The sequence below is a fragment of the Lissotriton vulgaris genome, chromosome 11, assembly GCF_964263255.1.
Source record: "Lissotriton vulgaris chromosome 11, aLisVul1.2, whole genome shotgun sequence".
NCBI lineage: Eukaryota > Metazoa > Chordata > Amphibia > Caudata > Salamandridae > Lissotriton > Lissotriton vulgaris.
Window position 1 is genome coordinate 162,501,458 of NC_141699.1, and position 20,032 is coordinate 162,521,489.

Consider the following 20,032-nt stretch of genomic DNA (forward strand, 5'->3'; position numbering starts at 1 on the left):
CCACCTAAAATAATGTGCCCTTTAAAGCATTAGCATGATGACTGTTTTTGTGAAAATTATATACAATCAGGGAACACTCTGTTCTAGACTTCATTACTGCATAGATTTTGTTTACTTTGCTACCTGTGTCTGGAGATATGAATGAATGACCATACGAATGTAGGGATTTATGTTGAATAAGAGGGTTGGATTTCTTGTCAGACGAACAATCATTGTTTATGCACATCTATAGAACAATTATATCAGATATAATCCTGTGTTTTTAAAAACATTTTTACCTTTCTTGATGATTAATATGTTTTGTATTAACCTTTAGATGAATGTTGTTGTGAGCCCTTTATCTAGATGGGACACTAATTTTAAAGCTTCGAGTTACCGAGGGTTATTGTACATTTACCAGAACAAGCATGACCAGGTGAAACTTTAGTTGAAAGCTTGACTATCTCTGGATTCAATGGTAAAATTTAAATTCATATACACAAGGCACTTTGAGCTAAGGGGCTGGGCACTCTCAAAAGCTGACCCCTGACTCAGTTACATGGAAAGAAGAACACTCTTGTAGACTAACTCTTAGACAACAGAAATACACCTCGAAAAGACATGAGGCGGTGGTTGGACAATAGCGGAACAACCGCCTTGTCTGGCCCATCAACTCAAGTGATTGGAGAGCATCAAAGTGTGGAGGAGGGAAGGAGTCTTGCTGTGACGTGCTCAGGGGCCACAAGCTTATTAGTTCTTGCTGTCCTATCCGCAAAGCTACTGTGTGCCCAAGGCAAACGGATTGGTCATCCTGCAACAAAAATTGATTAGTGCCTGCAATCAGTTCAGAGTAATTGGCCACACCCACTCCATTTGCCTGAAAGCCCTTACTCAGCCAGCCCGTGCGAGCCTGCGGAGTAGATAGGTGTTCTGGTAGGGGGGACATGAAGTGCAGAAACACTTGACCTCTGCTCATATCTGCTGAATGAGAATATAAGAAGACAGGGATCCCAATAACTGGCAAATATTAACGTCCAACTGTCTTGTGTTTTGGTTTCACCTTTGCACTGTGTTATGTTAGTGTGAGCTTGTTAGAAGTTTGAACACCATTTTCCTTTTCTGCAGCCTCTGCACACGACACATTTTGTTATTAAAGCTCCTCGCCTAGTTGGATGTTTTGCTTCACACGAGAATAACATGTTTGCTTATAATATCAGCTTTGCTTGGTAAGCTATGTCTGTACAGTGAGTGCCGAGGCCTTCAAGGTTATCTCAACACAGCGCTTGTTGTTTGGATTGATCAGCGCACTAAGTAGACATAATATATATGTAGGTGTGGTCAACTTTGGGTTTAGTTGCGATTAATAATGCACTGCACAGAGCATAAGTTACACACTTGATGAATATCCGTATGCAGAGAGTTGGTGCACGAGATGATGTGATCCATTTCTGCTGAACCCAAAGGTATGGGCCCGCCCTTCTAAAACCCAAGGAGACCTTCTGTAGATATAATAGGATATACTAGCTAGGGAGGGCAAACTGAGGTTCTATTTAGACCTTTTCCCTTTAGCATTTTAACATGCTTTCGCCTTTTGTATTCTATGGAATCGTAACCATGCTGTTAACCTTGTTCCTTATAATATGTTTGCTTGTATTAGCTAAGATACTGCATTTGAGAACACTGCATTAAAAATAAACATTTCCGAGAGGAGCTTCGCGCGTGACCAAGATGGCCGCGTGAGCACAGGGCTCCCGAGACCCTCGTAACCTCCCGCATATATACTGTTGTTTATCCTGTCTCCCATTGATGTCTTCGTGAAGACGAACCACGGGAGAGGCAGGAACTGCAATCAGAATCCAGATCGGACCCCGGGAGCTGGAGTTATAGCGCTTGGAAGATTGCGGCCTACACCTCCGTGATGCCCGGATGTGGAGTTGGCATGGTGCCCGAGGTGCAATTGAACAACATCGGCCTGAAGTGGAGTGGACGACCGGTCCGGTTCACTTTTACTTTCGGTTTTGCCTATTAGAGATAACCGGGACTGGGAGCGCCTCTCTCTCACCGAGGGCTACTGTTTGGCTTGGCACTCAAGTGTGTATATTTCATTGATTGATCAGTTTTGGAGGGACGCTTGAGCCGTGTTCTCCGGCTGACTCTGGACTGCCGCTTGAGGGACCTTTGACGCCTCCATTTTTCAACATAGTGTGACTGTTCCAAGTCGACCGACATCGATTGCTGCCGGGCATAGCCTACCATCCTTCAGCTGCCTTGTTTGCGCTTTGTCCCCCCACCACCGTTCGGGATCATACCTACTACTTCCCGCAATGGCGTGGAAACCGGAGGGGGACAAACAGAAGTCTAAGACTACTCGGCGGGGTGGCTATACCCAAACTAACATCATGGATCGCTATGCCCAGGCTAAGGGGTCGCCCAGTGACCGGGTAGGTCGCTGGAGGAAACGAGAGATCCACTAACTTCAGCAGCTGAGCCGACCCTACAAGATGTTATGGCCGCTATTGATGGGATCAGATCGTCCCTAGGGAAACAAATGGAGACTCTCGCCCACAAACTCGATACGGTGGCGATTGATGTGAACCTGATCCGCACGGTTCGAACGAAAACCAATGAAAAAGTCAAATTGTTAGACATCAAGACTCCCGTCAACGTCGTCTGACAGACTACGTTGTTGAGCTACAAACGGAGGTTCGCAACTTAAGGGCCTCCACTGACCTTTTTACGCGTCGTCTGGAGGATTTTGAAGGAAGGGCTATGCGGAACAATGTCCGTATCATTGGAGTTCCAGAGAAGGCGGAGGATCCGGCAGCTGACATCTTTGTTGAGAACCTCTTTGTTAGCCACCTTGCACCCAAGGGACGGAGTAAATTCTTTACTGTGGAACGGGCTCACAGGGTTCCGGGTGGTAAACCTAAGACGGGTGCCCCACTGTGGCCTTTGATAGCACGGATCTTTAACTTCCGTGACAGAGACGCTATCCTGCAGGCTTCGCTTGCGGGTGGTCCCGTAAAGTTTGAGAATTCTACCATCAGCTTTTATCCGGACTTTACCCAGTCGGTCTAGAAACAGATACTTGGTTTTCTTGGGGTAAAAAAGAGACTCCTTGAGATGGGCCTCAAGTACGCCATGCTTTTTCCGGCCAAGTTACGAATCGAACACTCAGAACGGACCTAGTTTTTCGATAGACCGGAGGTGGCGGCCGACTGGCTGGATACTCTACCGACCCATCGTCCACAGGATGAACAGACTGGCGGTGCGGAGGGCGGATCGATGGAACAGGAATAAGCGCTTCTTTGTCTGGTTCCCGGGGTCTTTGAAGGGCCTCGAACTGTGGCGCACTAATTAGGTCGTATGATTCGGTGTGACATTTGGGGGGGGGTTACGGGGCTATTGGCGGGTCTTTTTCCTCCTCTGTTCGACTTTCTGTAGCTTAGTTTAGATGTGGGGGCGACAGGCACACTGCAAGTTGTGGTGGCTTTTTAGTCTTACGCAGAGGTGCAGGGTGGGGGGGGTTGTAACGGGTTGTTGGTGGGGGGGAGGGGGGATTTGTTAGTATTTATGTTCATGTTTCTGCAAGGCACAGTATTGCATGACTTTCTGATTACAGTGCTGGTTTCTTCTCGGGGTTGTATTTTCTTTCTCTTATGGGATGGGGGTAGGGGGTTTAGGCTTATGAGCTGGAATGTGAACGGTTTGGGGGATAGGATAAAACGTGGAGTAGTGCTGCAACTATTGAAACGTCACTCCCCGGACGTGGTCCTTCTTCAGGAGACTCGCTTGATTGGGAATACATGTTATGCCATGAATAGGAAGGGGTATCGCTTGGTAGCCCATGCGGGGTTCTCCTCTGGTTCCCGAGGGTGGGTGACCTTGTTAAGAATTCTCTTCCACTGGAAGTTGATGAAACAGTCCTTGATGATAGAGGACGCTATGTCGCCCTTACAGGGCAGTGGGAGGGCAAGACCCTCTCCCTGGTCTCTGTTTATGTCCCCCCGGCCTGCAGTCAACAACCTTCGCGGACTTGGGGCGGGTTATCCTCTCTCTCCCCGAGGGGTCATTACTGCTGGGTGGTGATTTCAATGCGGTTGTATCTGGTGTTTCTGATAGGCACCCACCTAGGGACCTCAGAACTGGCTTCATGATTTCATTGATACTCTAGGCCTGGTGGATTGCTGCAGACTGTTGCACCCCGCTCAGCGGCAATGCACGTTTCATTCTGGCACTCATGGTAGCCTCTCGAGGATCGATTATGTTCTGGTACCTGCTGCAAAGGCGCCCTCTGTCACTGAGGTTAAACATATGGCTCTGGGAATCTCTGATCACTCTCCTTTATGGCTTCGGATGGAATTGTCTTCGGGGACCGAGGGGCGGGTAGCCCCGATCAACCCTTGGTATCTCCGAAACCCTAAAACTCGTAATGATTTGATAAAATCACTTGATCAATATTTTTTAGAGAATGAGGGCTCTGTTTCGTCCGCAGTGTCACTTTGGGAGGCTTTTAAAACAGTCCTTAGGGGCCAAGCCCTGTCGCTGATTGTGGGCGTTAAGAAACGGAGAGATGAGGATGTAGTGAAGGTTCAGACTGAGATAGCAGATCTGGAGCTAGATCTAGAGCAGGAATTTACCCGCGCTAGGATGCATGTATTGCGATTAAAGCAGTTGGAATATAGGGCGTTGGTTACGGAAGCGGCTAAGGCCATGAGTCGAGAGCAACAGGGACGTCTGTATGATGTGGGAGATAAAGCAGGTAAACTGATAGCATGGTTGGATAAGAGGGACAGAGCTAGTCGTGTGGTGCCTGAGATTGAAATGGCGAGTTGTGCTCGGGTCACTGACCCTGTAGGGAATGTTGCGTGCTTTGCGGATCATTTTCAGACGGTGTACTCCTCCGTGTCAGACAGGCCGGAGGAGGACTCCCACTTATTGTTGCGAGACATCGCTCCGCCGAGTCTTTCAGAGGCCGATAGAGAGCAAATGGATAGTGCAATAACTGCTGATGAGGTAGCCCTTGCGATCCGCTCCTTGCAGTCCGGAAAAGCCATGGGTCCTAATGGTCTGCCGATAGAGTTATACAAGTTGCGGCCTGACAAGATAGCTCCCTATTTGAGAGATATGTTTCTAGAGTCTCGTGAGTGTGGTTCCCTCCCCCGTGATCAGCAACTCGCAACGATTGTTCTTATACATAAGGAGGGGAAACCAAGGGACAAGTGTGTGTCGTACCGACCGATATCTCTTTTTAATGCCGAACCTAAGATTCTCGCAAAAGTATTGGCTAATCGATTGATCACTGTTATTAGCGATCTGATCCATCCGGATCAATCCGGTTTTATTCCCCATAGAAACACTGCTCTAAATCTTAGGCGTCTGCACAGAGTTCTCGCGGCCATTTTGGCTTCGTTGGATGCCACGATGGCTTTTGATACTGTTGAGTGGTCATATCTGTGGGCTGCGTTTGCTAAATTTGGGTTTGGTCCCGGTTTTATTGGCTGGGTGCGGCTTCTTTAAGAGGACCCCCTGGCACAAATTGTGGTGAACGGTCGTGTCTCAGTTCTGTTTGGTCTCAGGCGAGGTACTCGTCAGGGATGTCCCCTATCACCACTCCTGTTTGCCCTAGCCCTTGAGCCTCTCGCTGCATAGATCCGCTGGGAGCCCTTGATGAGGGGTATCCGGTGGTCCTCTGAGTATGAGGATCGCATCTCGCTTTACGCGGATGACATTTTGCTATATCTGACCTCGCCCAGGAAATCGTTGATAGTTCTATGCGATGTCCTGACCTCTTTTGGTAGAAACTTGGGCTTGATTATTAATTGGACAAAATCCTATTTGTACGTTCTTTTTGGCGACGTTTCCCTCCTCCCGCGTAATTGCCCCATCCAGGTGACGCAGACGGGATTTAAATATCTCGGTATCTGGGTCTCTATGGACCCTGTAACTCGGTATGAGCAGAATCTTCTCCCACTTCTGACCAGATTGAAGCAGGACGTCACGGGTTGGCGTAAGCTTCCGCTTTCGCCGCTCGGACGCGCAGCCCTCTTTAAGATGATGTCTCTGCCTCGTTTTCTTTATGCCCTCCAAAACACTCTTGACATAGTCCCTGTTAGTTATTTTCGTACAATTGAAGGTCTTCAAAGGAAACTGATATGGGACGGTAGGCCTCGCATCGCGCTTGCCAAACTAACGCTTCCGTGGTACGACGGGGGTATTGCTCTACCTGACATCATACGATATTATTGGGCGTCCCAATTGGGGGCCATTAATCATGGAATGTATGGTCCTGAATTGAACCCTGCTTTCGCTATGGATAGATGGCTGCTGCCTGGGGGTAACTACTATAGGGCGCTGTACTCGAAATCAGTGGTCAAGTCTTTGTCGGGGCCTACGAAGACGGCAGTTCGTATATGGCAAGATGCAACTAATTCGATGGGTTGGAAGGACCTCTTGACTTTAGCAAACCCACTTTTCGACTCTGATAGACTTGGTAAACTGTGGAAGACTAAGGGGTTCGATAAGTGGGACCTCATTGGCATTAGCAAGGTGGGAGACCTCTGGGTTAAGGGACAAGTGAAATCGTTTGAGAATTTAAGGACTGAGTTTGAATTAGGGAACACCGAGTACTTCCGCTATGTCCAGGTTCGCCATGCCTTGATGTCAGTCTTTCCGGTGGGGGAGGTGGTCCGGTGTCGTCCCCGCTTGAAGATAGATTGTTGGACGGTCATGTTCCAGACAGTACTATTTCCCTGGTCTATAAAAAGTTGATCAATAATAGGTCGGACCTCCTGCTGCCCTTACGTGATCTCTGGGTTTGTGACGGCCTCGAATTGGATGACGAGGACTGGCAATCGGCGATCTCCTCTCCCAAGGAGGTCGCGATTCCAGCGAGACTTCGACTGGTCCAGCTTAAGATCCTTCACAAAGTGTACGTCACGGGCCCCCGTCTGGTTCGGATGGGCTTTTCCGAGGAGGGTCTGTGTAAGCGGGATGTGGGCAGGTGGGGACATTTCTTCATATTATTTGGGAATGTCATGAGGTTGCGGCTTTTTGGAGCGGAGTGTACGATCTAATGAAAGAGGTGACGGGTGTATCTCTCTCACCGGAGGCCAGGCGCTGCTTGTTAAATGTCTGGGAACCTACAGATTATAACGTAGCCCAGACCCAATGGGCAACCCTGGGGGCCATGATTGCTAAACGGGATATTGCACAGTTGTGGGGATCCCATAGGGCACCTACAGTTGAAGTATGGAAGGAAAACATGGACTGGTGTATGTTTAGGGACAAAACGGTGTATCTAGCCTGGGGCCGCCCCTGGAAATGGCATAGAGTATGGGGGCCATGGAACAGGTATTGTGGAGACATATGTACACCGCCCGCAGTGGATAACATTGATAGCCCACTCTCCCCCTGACCCCACATTCAGTTACACTATTGTCTGTTTATTGCTTCTCCCCCTGTCCCCCTCCTTTCCCCCTCCCTTCCTTGTATTGATCATTGATTATTCGATGTAATGATTTCTCCGTCCTCGTTTGAACAAAGCACACTGTATACTTGCCTTGCTTGTTCAATAAAAATAAATATAATTTTTTTTAAAAAAACATATCAAACTCGTACGTGTCCTCATTTACTCCTGGTACTGGATTGATATGTTAGTATAACGAAAGAGTGTTCATGTGTTCCACGTTACCGGAGGTGTTCTAAATCCATGTTCTGGGTTGTCTAAATCATTGGGGTTTTGTAAGTACCAATGAGACACTGATTACTAGTCTGGTAGGGGATTTTGGATTCTAAGGTGAGTTTTGGCACACCCTAATTCACTGAAGTTCTAAGTCTCTATGCACAGTTCTGTGTAGGAGCAGAATCCCTGCTACATGGCGCCCGATCGTTGGTGGTCTTATTGCATGACACTTGAGTAGTATTTCTATCGGTCCTTAACACCCTTCACTATTGTTTCCGGAAAACAGTGGTGTCGGACAAACCTACCTATATTTAAATAGGTCTATTCAAGCTTGATTCATTCTAAACGGTTTCCTTGAATTACCGCCCAGTTGTGCTATCAAGTTTTTTGTTGTACCTTTTCATTTCTGTGTCGCTATGGCCGTGGTGGACATTCCGCAACATAGTCGCATTGCGATGCGCAATCACTTGCAGAATTATCATGTCCCCGTTGATGGCATGGCCGTGATTATGGTGGTGAGTGCAGAGGTGGCTTACCCGTACGAATTTTATTACTCGTGGGTGACTTTCCTGGCTGTGAACGCAAATACCAATGTGTTCGACACGTACACTCCCACTGTTGTGCCGCAGGACTATGCTCCATATAGGACACAGGAAGTTCCGATTGATGCTTGGCAGCACCGAGTTTGGTTTAATGGCGTCCTACCTCACTCTTTGACAGCTCCGAGGTTAGGTCCCTTGTCCATTCCAGGCGCGACTTGGCCTGTTTTGGCTTGATTTACACCTCATCCTCAGCACGGGGCGTGTTCCGTTGCTGAACTAAGACAACTGCGGATAGTCGCAATTAGCGTAATTAGGTAGTTAGTGCAATACATTACCCGCAATCTCCCGGGCGGGACCCCAGGTGGTGCGGCGCTTCCTGCCGGACAAGGCGGAATGAAGCTTAGTCCTGTAATGGTGAACGCTGATTTAGAGGAATATTCCGGTTGTAGTAATACTACTAAATTTTCCATGAGAGAGTTACAAACCCTATTGTTGAATTCCTCCTTTAACATATCCAGTTTGGATCCCGAGGGCTGGTTGCTCTGGCACAGAAGTGCTGACTCATGCCAGCATCGTTTTCTGGGTTTAGCTCATGGCTTTACACAGATCAGGGTGGATCCACGTTTTGAAAGTTTCCATTCTGTAACTACCTATTCTGTAGGCAAATTGTGTCAGAACTGGCTCAGACATTCTACCGTGGCGTCAGTTAAACTGCATTTATCTAAACTGACTGACGATGTTGATCTGAATGATTTTATTAAAGGCCCAGCTAAAGGTAGATCTAAAAGATGGATATATGCTGTTTATAACGAATTCTGGAAAGCTTCCCAGGTTGAGGAGGCTACTCGTCTTCGAGCTATAGATCAAGGTAATTTAGAAAAAGTACTAGCAGTTGTAGATAACAGCATTAACACGCTCTCTTCCCGCATTTACACATTAGATAATATTGTGTCATCTGTTGTAGATATTGTGCACAATGAAGTGTCTGCTTTGTACCACGGTCAAAATCAGTTACGTTCCATTATGCAGTTTGCATGGACATTGCAGACCCTTAAGGCAGGAAAAGTGCCTTGGCATTACATGAATACGACATCATTATTTGCCCCGTTTAATTTGACTGACAAGCAACGCTTATTGTCGATGAAAGATGCTTCTTTTTCAATGTTGCACTTTGAAAGGTTGGAGCCTTTACCATTTTCTGTGGCAGAAGCCAATGCTGCGACGTGGCTTTTTCACGGTTTAATAAATCTACCATTTCTTTTGTTCGAGTTTAAAAATTGTATGAAGTACTTTGCCATTGATAGATCCGAGCCTCTCGGAAGTTCTTATCTCCATGAAGCCTGGTCGCTTCCTTTTACATATAGATGCCTTAGGGAGGGGGAAGGAAGTATATTTGAATGGTGAAGAATGCACTGAAACACCGGATCGCTCCTTAATGTGTCGACATATCAAATTACATGGCTCTTGTAATCAAAACGAGCCTAATTTAGCCTGTATTTTGAAAGGTACCCCCGTGCCTGCAATAGTTCCCACATTCACATTGCTGGCAAATGGGAGTATTTACTTTTAAACAATGAGGATTGTTGTGGGTTATTAAAAGGGATTGCTTATGTCGTTACAGTCAGTGAACGTGTTGTTTGTTGCAAGAATGTAATGTATCCACCCCCGCATAGGAAACTTGATGTTTCCATCTGTCCTAAGATTCCGACCTTGAAAGCAGCGTTCAATAAGATGAGTCGCATAAGAGCTCTATTGTCCCAGAAAGAAGTTGCCCTCACATCTGCTCGTGAAACATTTGTCCTTCACGTGGCTAACACCCGTACAGAGGTGCATGCCTTATTAAATACTGATTTGCCCTTGCACTTCTGTGAATTAATTCACACAATCTTCAATGCGTCCTCCACTTCGGGGTTGGCTCACTTTTTTTAAGTTGTTAGCAGTGGCTTAGTGACTTCCTTCCAAAAGATTTTCGGGGTCATTCCAGCATTCTTCCATTCTATTTTCTCCAGCCTGTTTGGTGGATTCCCCTTGCTACTGGCTCTTGCTGCTGGCCTGCTATTGCTATTTTGTTTATTCCAAAATGGATGCACATCCTGTGTTGCACGACGAGTTGTCTCGGCTAGGGCTGCTTCGCGTCCGGATGCTTGAGTACTATGGTGCGCTGCCTCTTGCTACACTGAGAGCAGCTTATGGATTATCGTTTCGATTTTCCTACTTTACATGCGTCCAGCCTGTTTTCCATTGCCTGAGTTGCGACTTCGAATGGGCCCTGGATTTGTGTCTCTGCAATGCGGTGTCTCCCGATGCAGATTATAATCGACTTATGAGTCCCTTATTTGCTCATGAGTTGCTTTGTTCTGATGGAGGGATTATGGCCTTTGCAACGATGCATGGAATACTGGGTCGTTGGAATGTGTTCGCAGCGGCGCAAGATTACTTGGCTCGCAGCTTCCTCGAGAACCCACCGAGTTGTCCTCTGATGGTGCAAGAGGCTCCGGTAATTGAAGAGCATGTATGTTCTTTCCCTTTGTTAAATTGGATGGCCAAATTATTTTCGGATGATAACAGTGACTTCCTGTTGCTGCATATTTTGCATATTCATTATTAGGATGAACTGTGTTGGCAGTCTCGTTTTCTTGACCGACACCTTTCATTGGATTTTTTTGGGCCCTCAGTTTTTTTAAACCCTTGCCTATTGACTTTATCAATGTCAGAAACTGAAAAAAAAAATCTTTCCTTTTTTCAACAATTATGTTTCTTTTATCTCTGTTTTTGAGGTACCAAATTGGAGACTTGTGTTTGGACTATTGATCTTGAACTCTGCGTTCCTAAATTTGCCCCTTCTTACTTGTCCTATCAGTGCTCGGATCAAAGGGAGGGTGTCTTGTGTTTTGGTTTCACCTTTGCACTGTGTTATGTTAGCATGAGCTTGTTAGAAGTTTAAACGCCATTTTCCTTTTCTGCAGCCTCTGCACACGACACATTTTGTTATTAAAGCTCTTAGCCTAGTTGGATATTTTGCTTCACACAAGAATAACATGTTTGCTTATAATATCAGCTGTGCTTGGTAAACTATGTCTGTACAGTGAGTTCCGAGGCCTTCAAGGTTATCTCAACACAGCGCTTGTTGTTTGGATTGATCAGCGCACTGAGTAGACATAATATATATGCAGCTGTGGCCAACTTTGGGTTTAGGCGCGATTGATAATGCACTGAACAGAGCATGAGTTACACACTGGATGAATATCCGTATGCAGAGAGTTGGTGCAGGAGATTATGTGATCCATTTCTGCTGAACCCAAAGGTATGGGCCCGCCCTTCTAAAACCCAAAGAGACCTTCTGTAGATATAATATGATATACTAGCTAGGGAGGGTAAACTGAGGTTCTATTTAGACCTTTTTGCTTTAGCATTTTAACATGCTTTCGCCTTTTGTATTCTATGGAATCGTAACCATGTTGTTAACCTTATTCCTTATAATAGGTTTGCTTGTATTAGCTAAGATACTGCGTTTGAGAACACTGCATTAGAAATCAACATTTCAAACTCATACGTGTCCTCATTTACTCCTGGTTCTGGATTGATATGTTAGTATAACGAAAGAGTGTTCATGTGTTCCACGTTACTTGAGGTGTTCTAAGTCCATGTTATGGGTTGTCTAAATCATTGGGGTTTTGTAAGTACCAATGAGACACTGATTGCTAGTCTGGTAGGGGATTTTGGATACTAAGGTAGGTTTTGGCACACCCTAATTCACTGAGGTTCTAAGTCTCTATGCACAGTTCTGTGTAGGAGCAGAATCCCTGCTACACAACCTCCTTATTCAGAAAACAGATGCATGAACTGGAATACTGCCCTGCAGTGAGATGCAATACATTAGTGAACAAACTACTAATGTAAGCAATGCTTAACCAACTACTGTGACTTACAATTCACTTTGATCCTATTATTACCTTTCTACATACTCACAGCCAACTAGGATCATAGAGGATGTAAGCTGTAAGTATTTGCGTACTTCGTTAACTCTAGTCATATATATTAATACACTATAATCAATGTTCACATTTTTACTAAACTCACATGTTATGTAAATAACGTAAATAAACGAGGAAAATACAGAAAAGTGACATAATGGTACTACATAAAATAAAACCAAAAAATAAATGCCATTATTTATAGATTTTGCTGCAGTCAATAAGTTACACAACCGGCGTACTGTAGCAAACCAGAAGTGAAGGGACTGCTGGTTACTTGCTTCTGGGGTGAAACCCATTGATGAGAGCATGCATGGGGCAATCACAGGGGGTAAGAACAATAAACGTTTTTGTGCACCAAGATCAATTGTGTATGCAGCAACAGGAATTAATAAGAGTAAATACCACATCTTTATCACAGAACCAGGACTGGTGGAATTTTACACTTGGAAATGCAGGGTCAGAAAAGAGGCCTGCACAATGCAGTGAAATCCCACTAATTCATAAGTTTACGAGTCCTGACAAACTATCTGTATGATAGTCAATATTAAGAACCTATGCAGAACGGAAAAGAGGAGGACAACCCAATAGTTCATGAGGGCATTGAGGTAGACGGGTAAAATAAAGTTAACCCCTTCGCTGCCGGGTGTTTTCCCCCCCTGTGGGGGCGGGCCGGTGGGGGGTGGGGGGGGGAGGCGCCGCGCGTAGCGCCCCCATGCTGGTGCTGAGCTCGTCATGAGGCAAAGCGGAGCTGCCCTCATGACGAGCTCAGCTCGTCACGGCCGCACCCGTTTCTAGAACGTTCAGCATAGCGGGAATATTAGCCCCGCGTGCAAACGTTCCAACGGCCGTGACAAGCTCAGCTCGTCATGAGTGGAGCTCAACTGTACTCCATGACGAGCTGAGCTCGTCACCAGCATGGATGAGGTTAAAGAACAGATTCACATGTGTGCACCATTTACTCAAAGCTTAATTTTCCACCTGATGGAAATCCTTCAGGCCTATAGGATGCGCATCAAATACTCCTGGAAATCTGTGACTGTCAGATCTAAACCCATAAGTACTTTTTTAGGAGTGTGTTAACGGCTTTTTGGAAATACATTTTTGTTAGGCAAAGGCATGTGAGCAGGTTGCTCTTATTGCCCTACTTGAAAGAAAGGGGAGGGGTGGGCGGAGTCATTTGTGTCCTTCCTCTTAACAGGATTGGCTGGACAATAACCAGGCGGAAGCTGAGCCTGGTGGGCCCTGGTGCCTGCTTCTTACAGCGTTACATAAGGAAAAATGTATCTTCATTAAACACCAGCTAGCCCCCTATATTCATTCAAAAAATACACTGAAGAGGGCAAGAACTGAATCTTTTTTCAGGTATTTCTGAACATAAAGGGGCACATGCATAAAGCATTTTTGTCTTCGCAAACGGGCTGATTCGCAGAATCAGACCATTTGCAAACGCAAAAAATGCATTTCAGATGCAGCAAACCCTATTTTGCAATTCGGTAACCTGTTAACAAATCGCAATAGGTTTGCGATTCGCTATTAGGAAGGGGCGTGTTTAGGGCGTCCCTTCCTAATACTGAATCGCATCGGTATATAGGAATGTTTTGTGACCAAAATGAGGTCGCAAAACATTAGCATATTACCACCTACATTAAGTAGGTGGTAACCCATTCGCAAATCGGAAGGGGTCCCAAGGGGACCCCTTCCCCTTTGTGAATGTTTGTTACAGCGCTTTTTTTAAGAGCTGGCAGTGGTCCCAAATTAAAAGAAAACTTTTCATTTTTGTTTTTGAAATGCATCCCGTTTTCCTTAAAGAAAAACAGGCTGCATTTTTAAAAAAAAATGCTTTATTTCGAAGCAGTCACAGACATGGTGGTCCGCTGACCCCAGCAGGCTACCATCCCTGTGATTTTTGAGATTCCTAGGGGGTCCCAAATTGTGACCTACCTCATTAATATTCATGAGGTAGGTCATTTGTGATCCCCTAGGAATCGCAAAAAGTGTTCAACACACCATGCATGCCGTTTTGCGATTTCCCAATTACGAATTGCAAGGATTGGCAGAAGGGAAATCGCAAAAAGATTTTTTCATGCATCTGGTCCAAAGTTTCGTAACTGAAAGCGCATTTTGAGTAAAACAAATTCGAAGTGACCACTTCCAAACAACAAACTATCATTTTTTTTAAAACATTTTTATTTTGGCTGAACCTTACCCGAGGTGCAATGTGCTCATGATCAGGTTCTATTATCTCCAAGTCCAGAAGCAGCTCCACGAGAACAAATAATGCATCGATAATAACGAGACATATAATGGCGACCTAGGAAGGAAGGGCGATTAAGGATTAGATTTACAAATGGTGCATCCCACTTTTCTTTGTAACACTATAGTTTAAACAACCCAATAAAATTATCCTCAAGCAAATTTCATTAAAATGTAAACAATAACTAGGCAGTATTTTCTTCGATACTAAATGCATAACCATATTAATTGGGAAGAGGAACGAGAACGCAGTCTTCATTTTATTTAGGTTTCCTCTGGGCTACTGAAGTAATTACACTTTTATTTTCTACATCGTTAACAGAATCACATGAATAAACGTTCTCAAATTTACAGATACATGAAGTACATGTCTGAAAAACTTACTTTTTATGACAAAATAAGACTTTATAGTAACTCGCTTTCCATAAGTACTGCGATCAATCCCAACTAAAATGAATAGTTTTAAAAAAGAATCACAAGTAATACATAAGTAACAACGTTCCACAATAATTTTTTAGTTTCCTGCAATCGGCAATGGTGGGCTATCTGTGGAAGTGGAGTGGGTCAGTGTACAATCGCGTTCCATAAACTAGGAACATATAAAGCCAACTTCGGCCTTGCCGGCATTCCGCTCTACTATTGGGCTAGCCTAGTGATCCCCATCAACAACTGGCTATTTGTGGACAAGAACAACTCCACTGTTGTGGCAGTACTTAGCTCTCGAGAAACATAGGGTTATAAATTTACTTTATGGACCCCACAAAAACAGCGTCCTCCCCCCCCCCCCGGCAACACAAAGATCCTTAACTTTCTGGCATCAAGCATTGAAATTGATACGATGGCATGGTATACTGACGACAGAGACACCCTTATGGGCCGGGACTTGGCTCAAACATACAGCACAACTAGAGGGATTTGTAGGATGGGACTACTTGGAGATCTCGACTTTGGGTATTCTATGGAAAGGAAGCTCTGTGCACCCCTTTCAGCAAATATAATATGCACAAAACACAATTCTAACATGGTATCCAGCTATGCCACACTCTAGAGGTACACTGTGACACTCTTCAATCCTTACCGGCTTGCAACCCTGTGGAGACGTGTATTACTACTGCCACACTTGGGGGAGGGGTGGGAGATTTTCACAATTATACCACGCACTGGTAAACAACACTCCCAACCCTATCTCACAATTGAAGGAACAGTGGGAATGGGATATAGGGGACCTTGATGAGGATGATGGGACGGAAGCAAAGATGGATAACAGAATATTAGCCATTTCCATGCACTGCGGCTAATTCAACTTAAATATCTACACAGTGTGTATTGCTGCCCAACTACCATGAGCAGGATGAAGCTGGGCCTCAACTCCCCGGGTCTAAGTTTTGGGGCAGACCAGGGAACCTTTTTCCATACAATATGGGAATGTCTGATTATACAACAATACTGGAACCAAGTGTCTCATGTACTATCATAGGTAGTGCACTTACATATAATACCGAGGCCCAAACTTGTTAAATTGGAACTGATGAATGGATAGGGAGGAAGCCGCCAGGCTAGATTGCTGGTGGCTACGGGTTTTCTCATGGCTAAGAGAGACATAGTGCAATACTGGCGATCAACAACAGCTCCCTCAAGGACAGAATGGACCCGAGGGATGAACTACTGTACTGAAGCAGAAAGATCCATGGAATGTTCGGAGAAGAATATAAAGGTCTGGGGAGAGTGGCTCAATTATTCTATGTAAACTACAGCTTGAAATTGCAGGTATGGCACTTTACCTTCTAGAAAGGCACACTACACGTTGAAAAGGTGTTTTACGATCCTTTTCTTAACTGCTAATGTGCTTGTTTGTGTGTATTTACATATAAAACAATGAATGTTGTTAAAAAAATAATAATACAGGAAGGACTCCATTGACACATGGGAGACCCACGCCCTCCCCGCCCCCACCCCCAACAAAAGAAAATCTACTCAAGAGAGCACTAAACTATGGACACCGGGTTGTTCCCCTAGCTCTCAAAGGAGGTTGGTTCTGACAAACAGTACTACTTTACCTGAAACTTGTGACTGCTCAGCAGCCATTTCAGAGCCTGTCTGAAGGAGTGCGCTTTCATGAAGGAATGCTGAACCTGGATAGCGGTCTCTTTTGGCTGTTCATGGTCCACTTGGTGTTCGTGTTCCTCCTGCTCCTGGAGCTCGTTGTGCTTGTTTTGCCACCATTTCTTGCGGTGATCATCTCCCACCGTGGTAAAATGCCTCAACGACATAGACATGATTGCCCTTTGTTAGGTGCACATCCCACTAGAAGGAAACACTGAAACATTGAAAGTATTAGACCTTCTATCATAGCACTTCATTTATAAAAGTCAATTAAAGAGTCAATATTTGGGGCAAAAAGCAGTCACAAATATAAAAAAAATCTAGTACAAACCGAGTTATTGCTAAATGCAAGGTTTGCTTTCTAATCATACCAAATATGATAGGCAAATTATTAGTGCATTCAAAAGGGGTTTCAGATCTTACATTCCAGGTCTGTTTTTCTCCCAATTAAGGCGCCTGGGCTTTGCGTTTTACTACAGACAGAAAACTATCTATTTTTTTTTCTGTGTGCCTTTATTTTTAACTGTGGATAAAAACGTTGACAAGGTAGTAACCAAAAGTGCATGCCTGCTGTAACTAAAATGTCCGGGCACCGATCTATGGGTATTCATATAATCGAACCGTGTCAGGCACTCGAGTATGAGTGCACTTCTATTCGTTAAATACATCCGGAAATGTATTCGTTTCAGCAACATTTCTTCACAAAACTTAAATAACTCTGGATAAACAAAGGTAGAATTTGCACACAAAAAAATGGAGAAAAAAACAGACTGAACTGTCAACAAAACAAATACCATAAAGCCGGGAAACTGAATTCTCATTTAATCATCTATTCTTTTCCAGTCCCGTTTTTAAAAGGTCGCCACCTTCGTTTGCTGTTCAGCCCTTACCTTGCACAGAGCTCCACGCGAGTGATGAATGCCCAGACACGGCTCCTGCACTTGCGCTCCTAAAATCTTGGCCAGGCGTGGCTAACGAGAACTTAACTGCACTCTATTATTTTGTGGTAAACACAGAACAGACCCCCTACCTACGCTTTACGCCACCCTTAGGGTTGCTCCATTCCTAGTTCCTCACAAAACTTGTTGTTACAAAACAGACCATTAAGACACAGCGTTTGAGTTGCTGCAAATTAATCTACATGGGTGGAAACAGCATCCCTATCAGCGTAACACTTCCTTCCTCATTGCTTGGCTCACCGGATTGACAAACCCAAGAATATTTTACGTTTTCCCTCTGTATGTCGCACTACAGTGCAGAGTGGAATTATAAAGGTTTTCTCGTCACTAAATGGAAATTGAAATGCAGAAGTCAGGAGTAAATAATGGATACTCACAAAAAATACTGTGTATCTATATTCAAGCAAAGTAAATACGACGTTGATCAAGGCATAGGGCACTGGAAGGGTAGTTGAACACTTGTTAAAGCGGGTTCATATTTATTGGCCCAATATTTTTGCTCTTTCACATCTGTATTAAATGAATGACTAAGGCATGTACCCCTCTCGTGCTTGAGCTGCTCTCACCCTCACTTGGGACTAACTCTTGGTGAAGCTAATCTGAGCTCTGGTTAACCAGTCAGTATACATCCGAATACCACTCCCCTGCTCTAAGAGACTACACTACTATAAGCGCACAAGTTACTGTGATCTTTATGCTCAGCACATTCACAGATGCACGAAGGGCCTACTCAGTTCCTTCATCCCAGATTCTGCCACCCCCTCAGTTTTGCTGCACACCCCATTCACTGACTCACAATCTAAGGTCATCGCAGGCACACAACCCGTTTCCCAACCCAGCACGCACATGCTCCCTGCGAGCTTTCACAAGGGCCCCATTGCTACATGGAACTGGCTGCCAAGCACCTCTCCAAACCAGGGGAAGTGTGAGCGATTGGAGCAGCAAGTGGGTAGCACTCTCACAATAAGAGCCGTGCAGAAGGGCCAGTCAGCACCCTTCATTCAGTATATAACGCATAAAGAGGAGAAGCTTCAGCACAGAAGGTGTGATGTACTAAGTAGATTTAGAAATGGGAGCACCTGTGGGAAGTGACCCTAAATTAGCAGGGGGCGATCCGGCATTAACCAGACAGAGCTGCAGGTCAACTGAGCCAGCTTTATGCCAGTTCCACCAGGCTGTGCTCATCATACTCTCTACAGTACATCACAAGTACCGATCCATCAGTTACCCATTACGACCAGTAGTAACCAATGCAGTCCTTGGACTGAAATTATGCTGTGATGGACTCATCGAGTTCACCACTTAAGGTCCCAACTAGCTACATACTATCACCGCTTCTTGACATTGTTACTATCCTCCCATATCTGAATGTCGTTGTCAAAGTTTATCCCAGCACATCTCCACACCACTTCTCGCTCATCATGCCAGATCAATACCATAAACCATAAATTAAAAATCCAGGTTGGACAACCCAGTGCAGCAACCAGCCAAGTAGGTTCTGATCATAAGAAATACCATACAGGGACAGGATGAGCTGCCAAAAGCTGCCAGCCTACTGAAACCTATAAAAAAACTGCACATAAGTCTCACACCTCCTGATCCCACATACTGCTAAGTGCTGCATCCTATAAAACGATAACTGCACCTCCGCGGTCCTCCTGCATGGCATGGGAACCTTTCCTACACAGGATCAAAAACAAAGACAACACCCTTCCAACCATATACCCTCCACAGCATCGCATGCTACTCATGTGCCCATGTCCTTCTGTGCCCCACATAAAGGTAGAAAGTGCTATACAACACACGACAGTTGGCAGCGGGTCGGTTGGTAGTCTTCACATCCACACTTGAATACAGCTGTGTGCCACCAAGAGTGAATTAATCACTGCTGGGCAATCTTATTGGCAGAATGGAGCTCTATAAAAGGACAAGAGTCAGAGCGATCGTGGGTGAAGATGAAGCTCAAGCCCTCCCCCCCATCTTCCTCCCAATTGGCAATACTTGCATGGGAGCCGTCCCTGCCCCCAGATCAATGTTGTTGCAGTAAACCAACTCCTGCATTTGGTCCAGCATAGGAAAGAGCCATTTTGCCATAAGTAGGGAAAACAGAAAATACTTAAGCAAATCCGCCTCCACACTGGAAAGCAATGAATAAGTGTTCATAGACTCAATGTGACATGAACGGAAAGGAAAATGCCCCACAGTTGATTTGAGGATGGGACATCATCACGCCACAATAGTAGTTAACCGTGGAAAAAAACACCCTGACCCTCACAACAGGGACATTATCACACTACTTAATGCGGCTAAGATATTCGCCAAACTGAACCGCAACAAAGGATACCATCAACTTGAACTGTACAAAGACTCTCTGCCAAACACCCCTTTCAGAACATTCGTGAACTATAGGAGTGCAAAAGACTCAGAATTTGAGTATTATCAGCTGCAAAGATCTTTCAAGAAGCTATTCAATGGGTAACCGGAGGGGACTACCTTGCTAGTCCCACTGCAGGGACCACCAATGCCGAATCGCTC

At 45.2% G+C, this 20,032-nt stretch overlaps 1 protein-coding gene across 5 annotated transcripts in view; it reads right to left on the bottom strand.

The window, feature by feature from the left end:
* The window catches only part of HVCN1 (hydrogen voltage gated channel 1), a 246,810-nt gene that overhangs the window by 72,512 nt on the left and 154,266 nt on the right, over positions 1-20,032 (bottom strand). For 3 of the 5 annotated variants that reach the window (XM_086943025.1, XM_086943022.1, XM_086943024.1), the window contains exons 2-3: positions 16,493-16,752; positions 14,389-14,493 (exon numbers count right to left, since the gene is read on the bottom strand). In XM_086943025.1, coding sequence (XP_086799151.1) covers positions 14,389-14,493; positions 16,493-16,711 — 324 coding nt within the window. In that variant the 5' untranslated portion in view covers positions 16,712-16,752. Of the gene's footprint in view, positions 1-14,388; positions 14,494-16,492; positions 16,753-17,428; positions 17,651-20,032 lie in introns of those variants that run through there. The other 2 variants (XM_086943026.1, XM_086943023.1) reach the window with 2 other exon arrangements.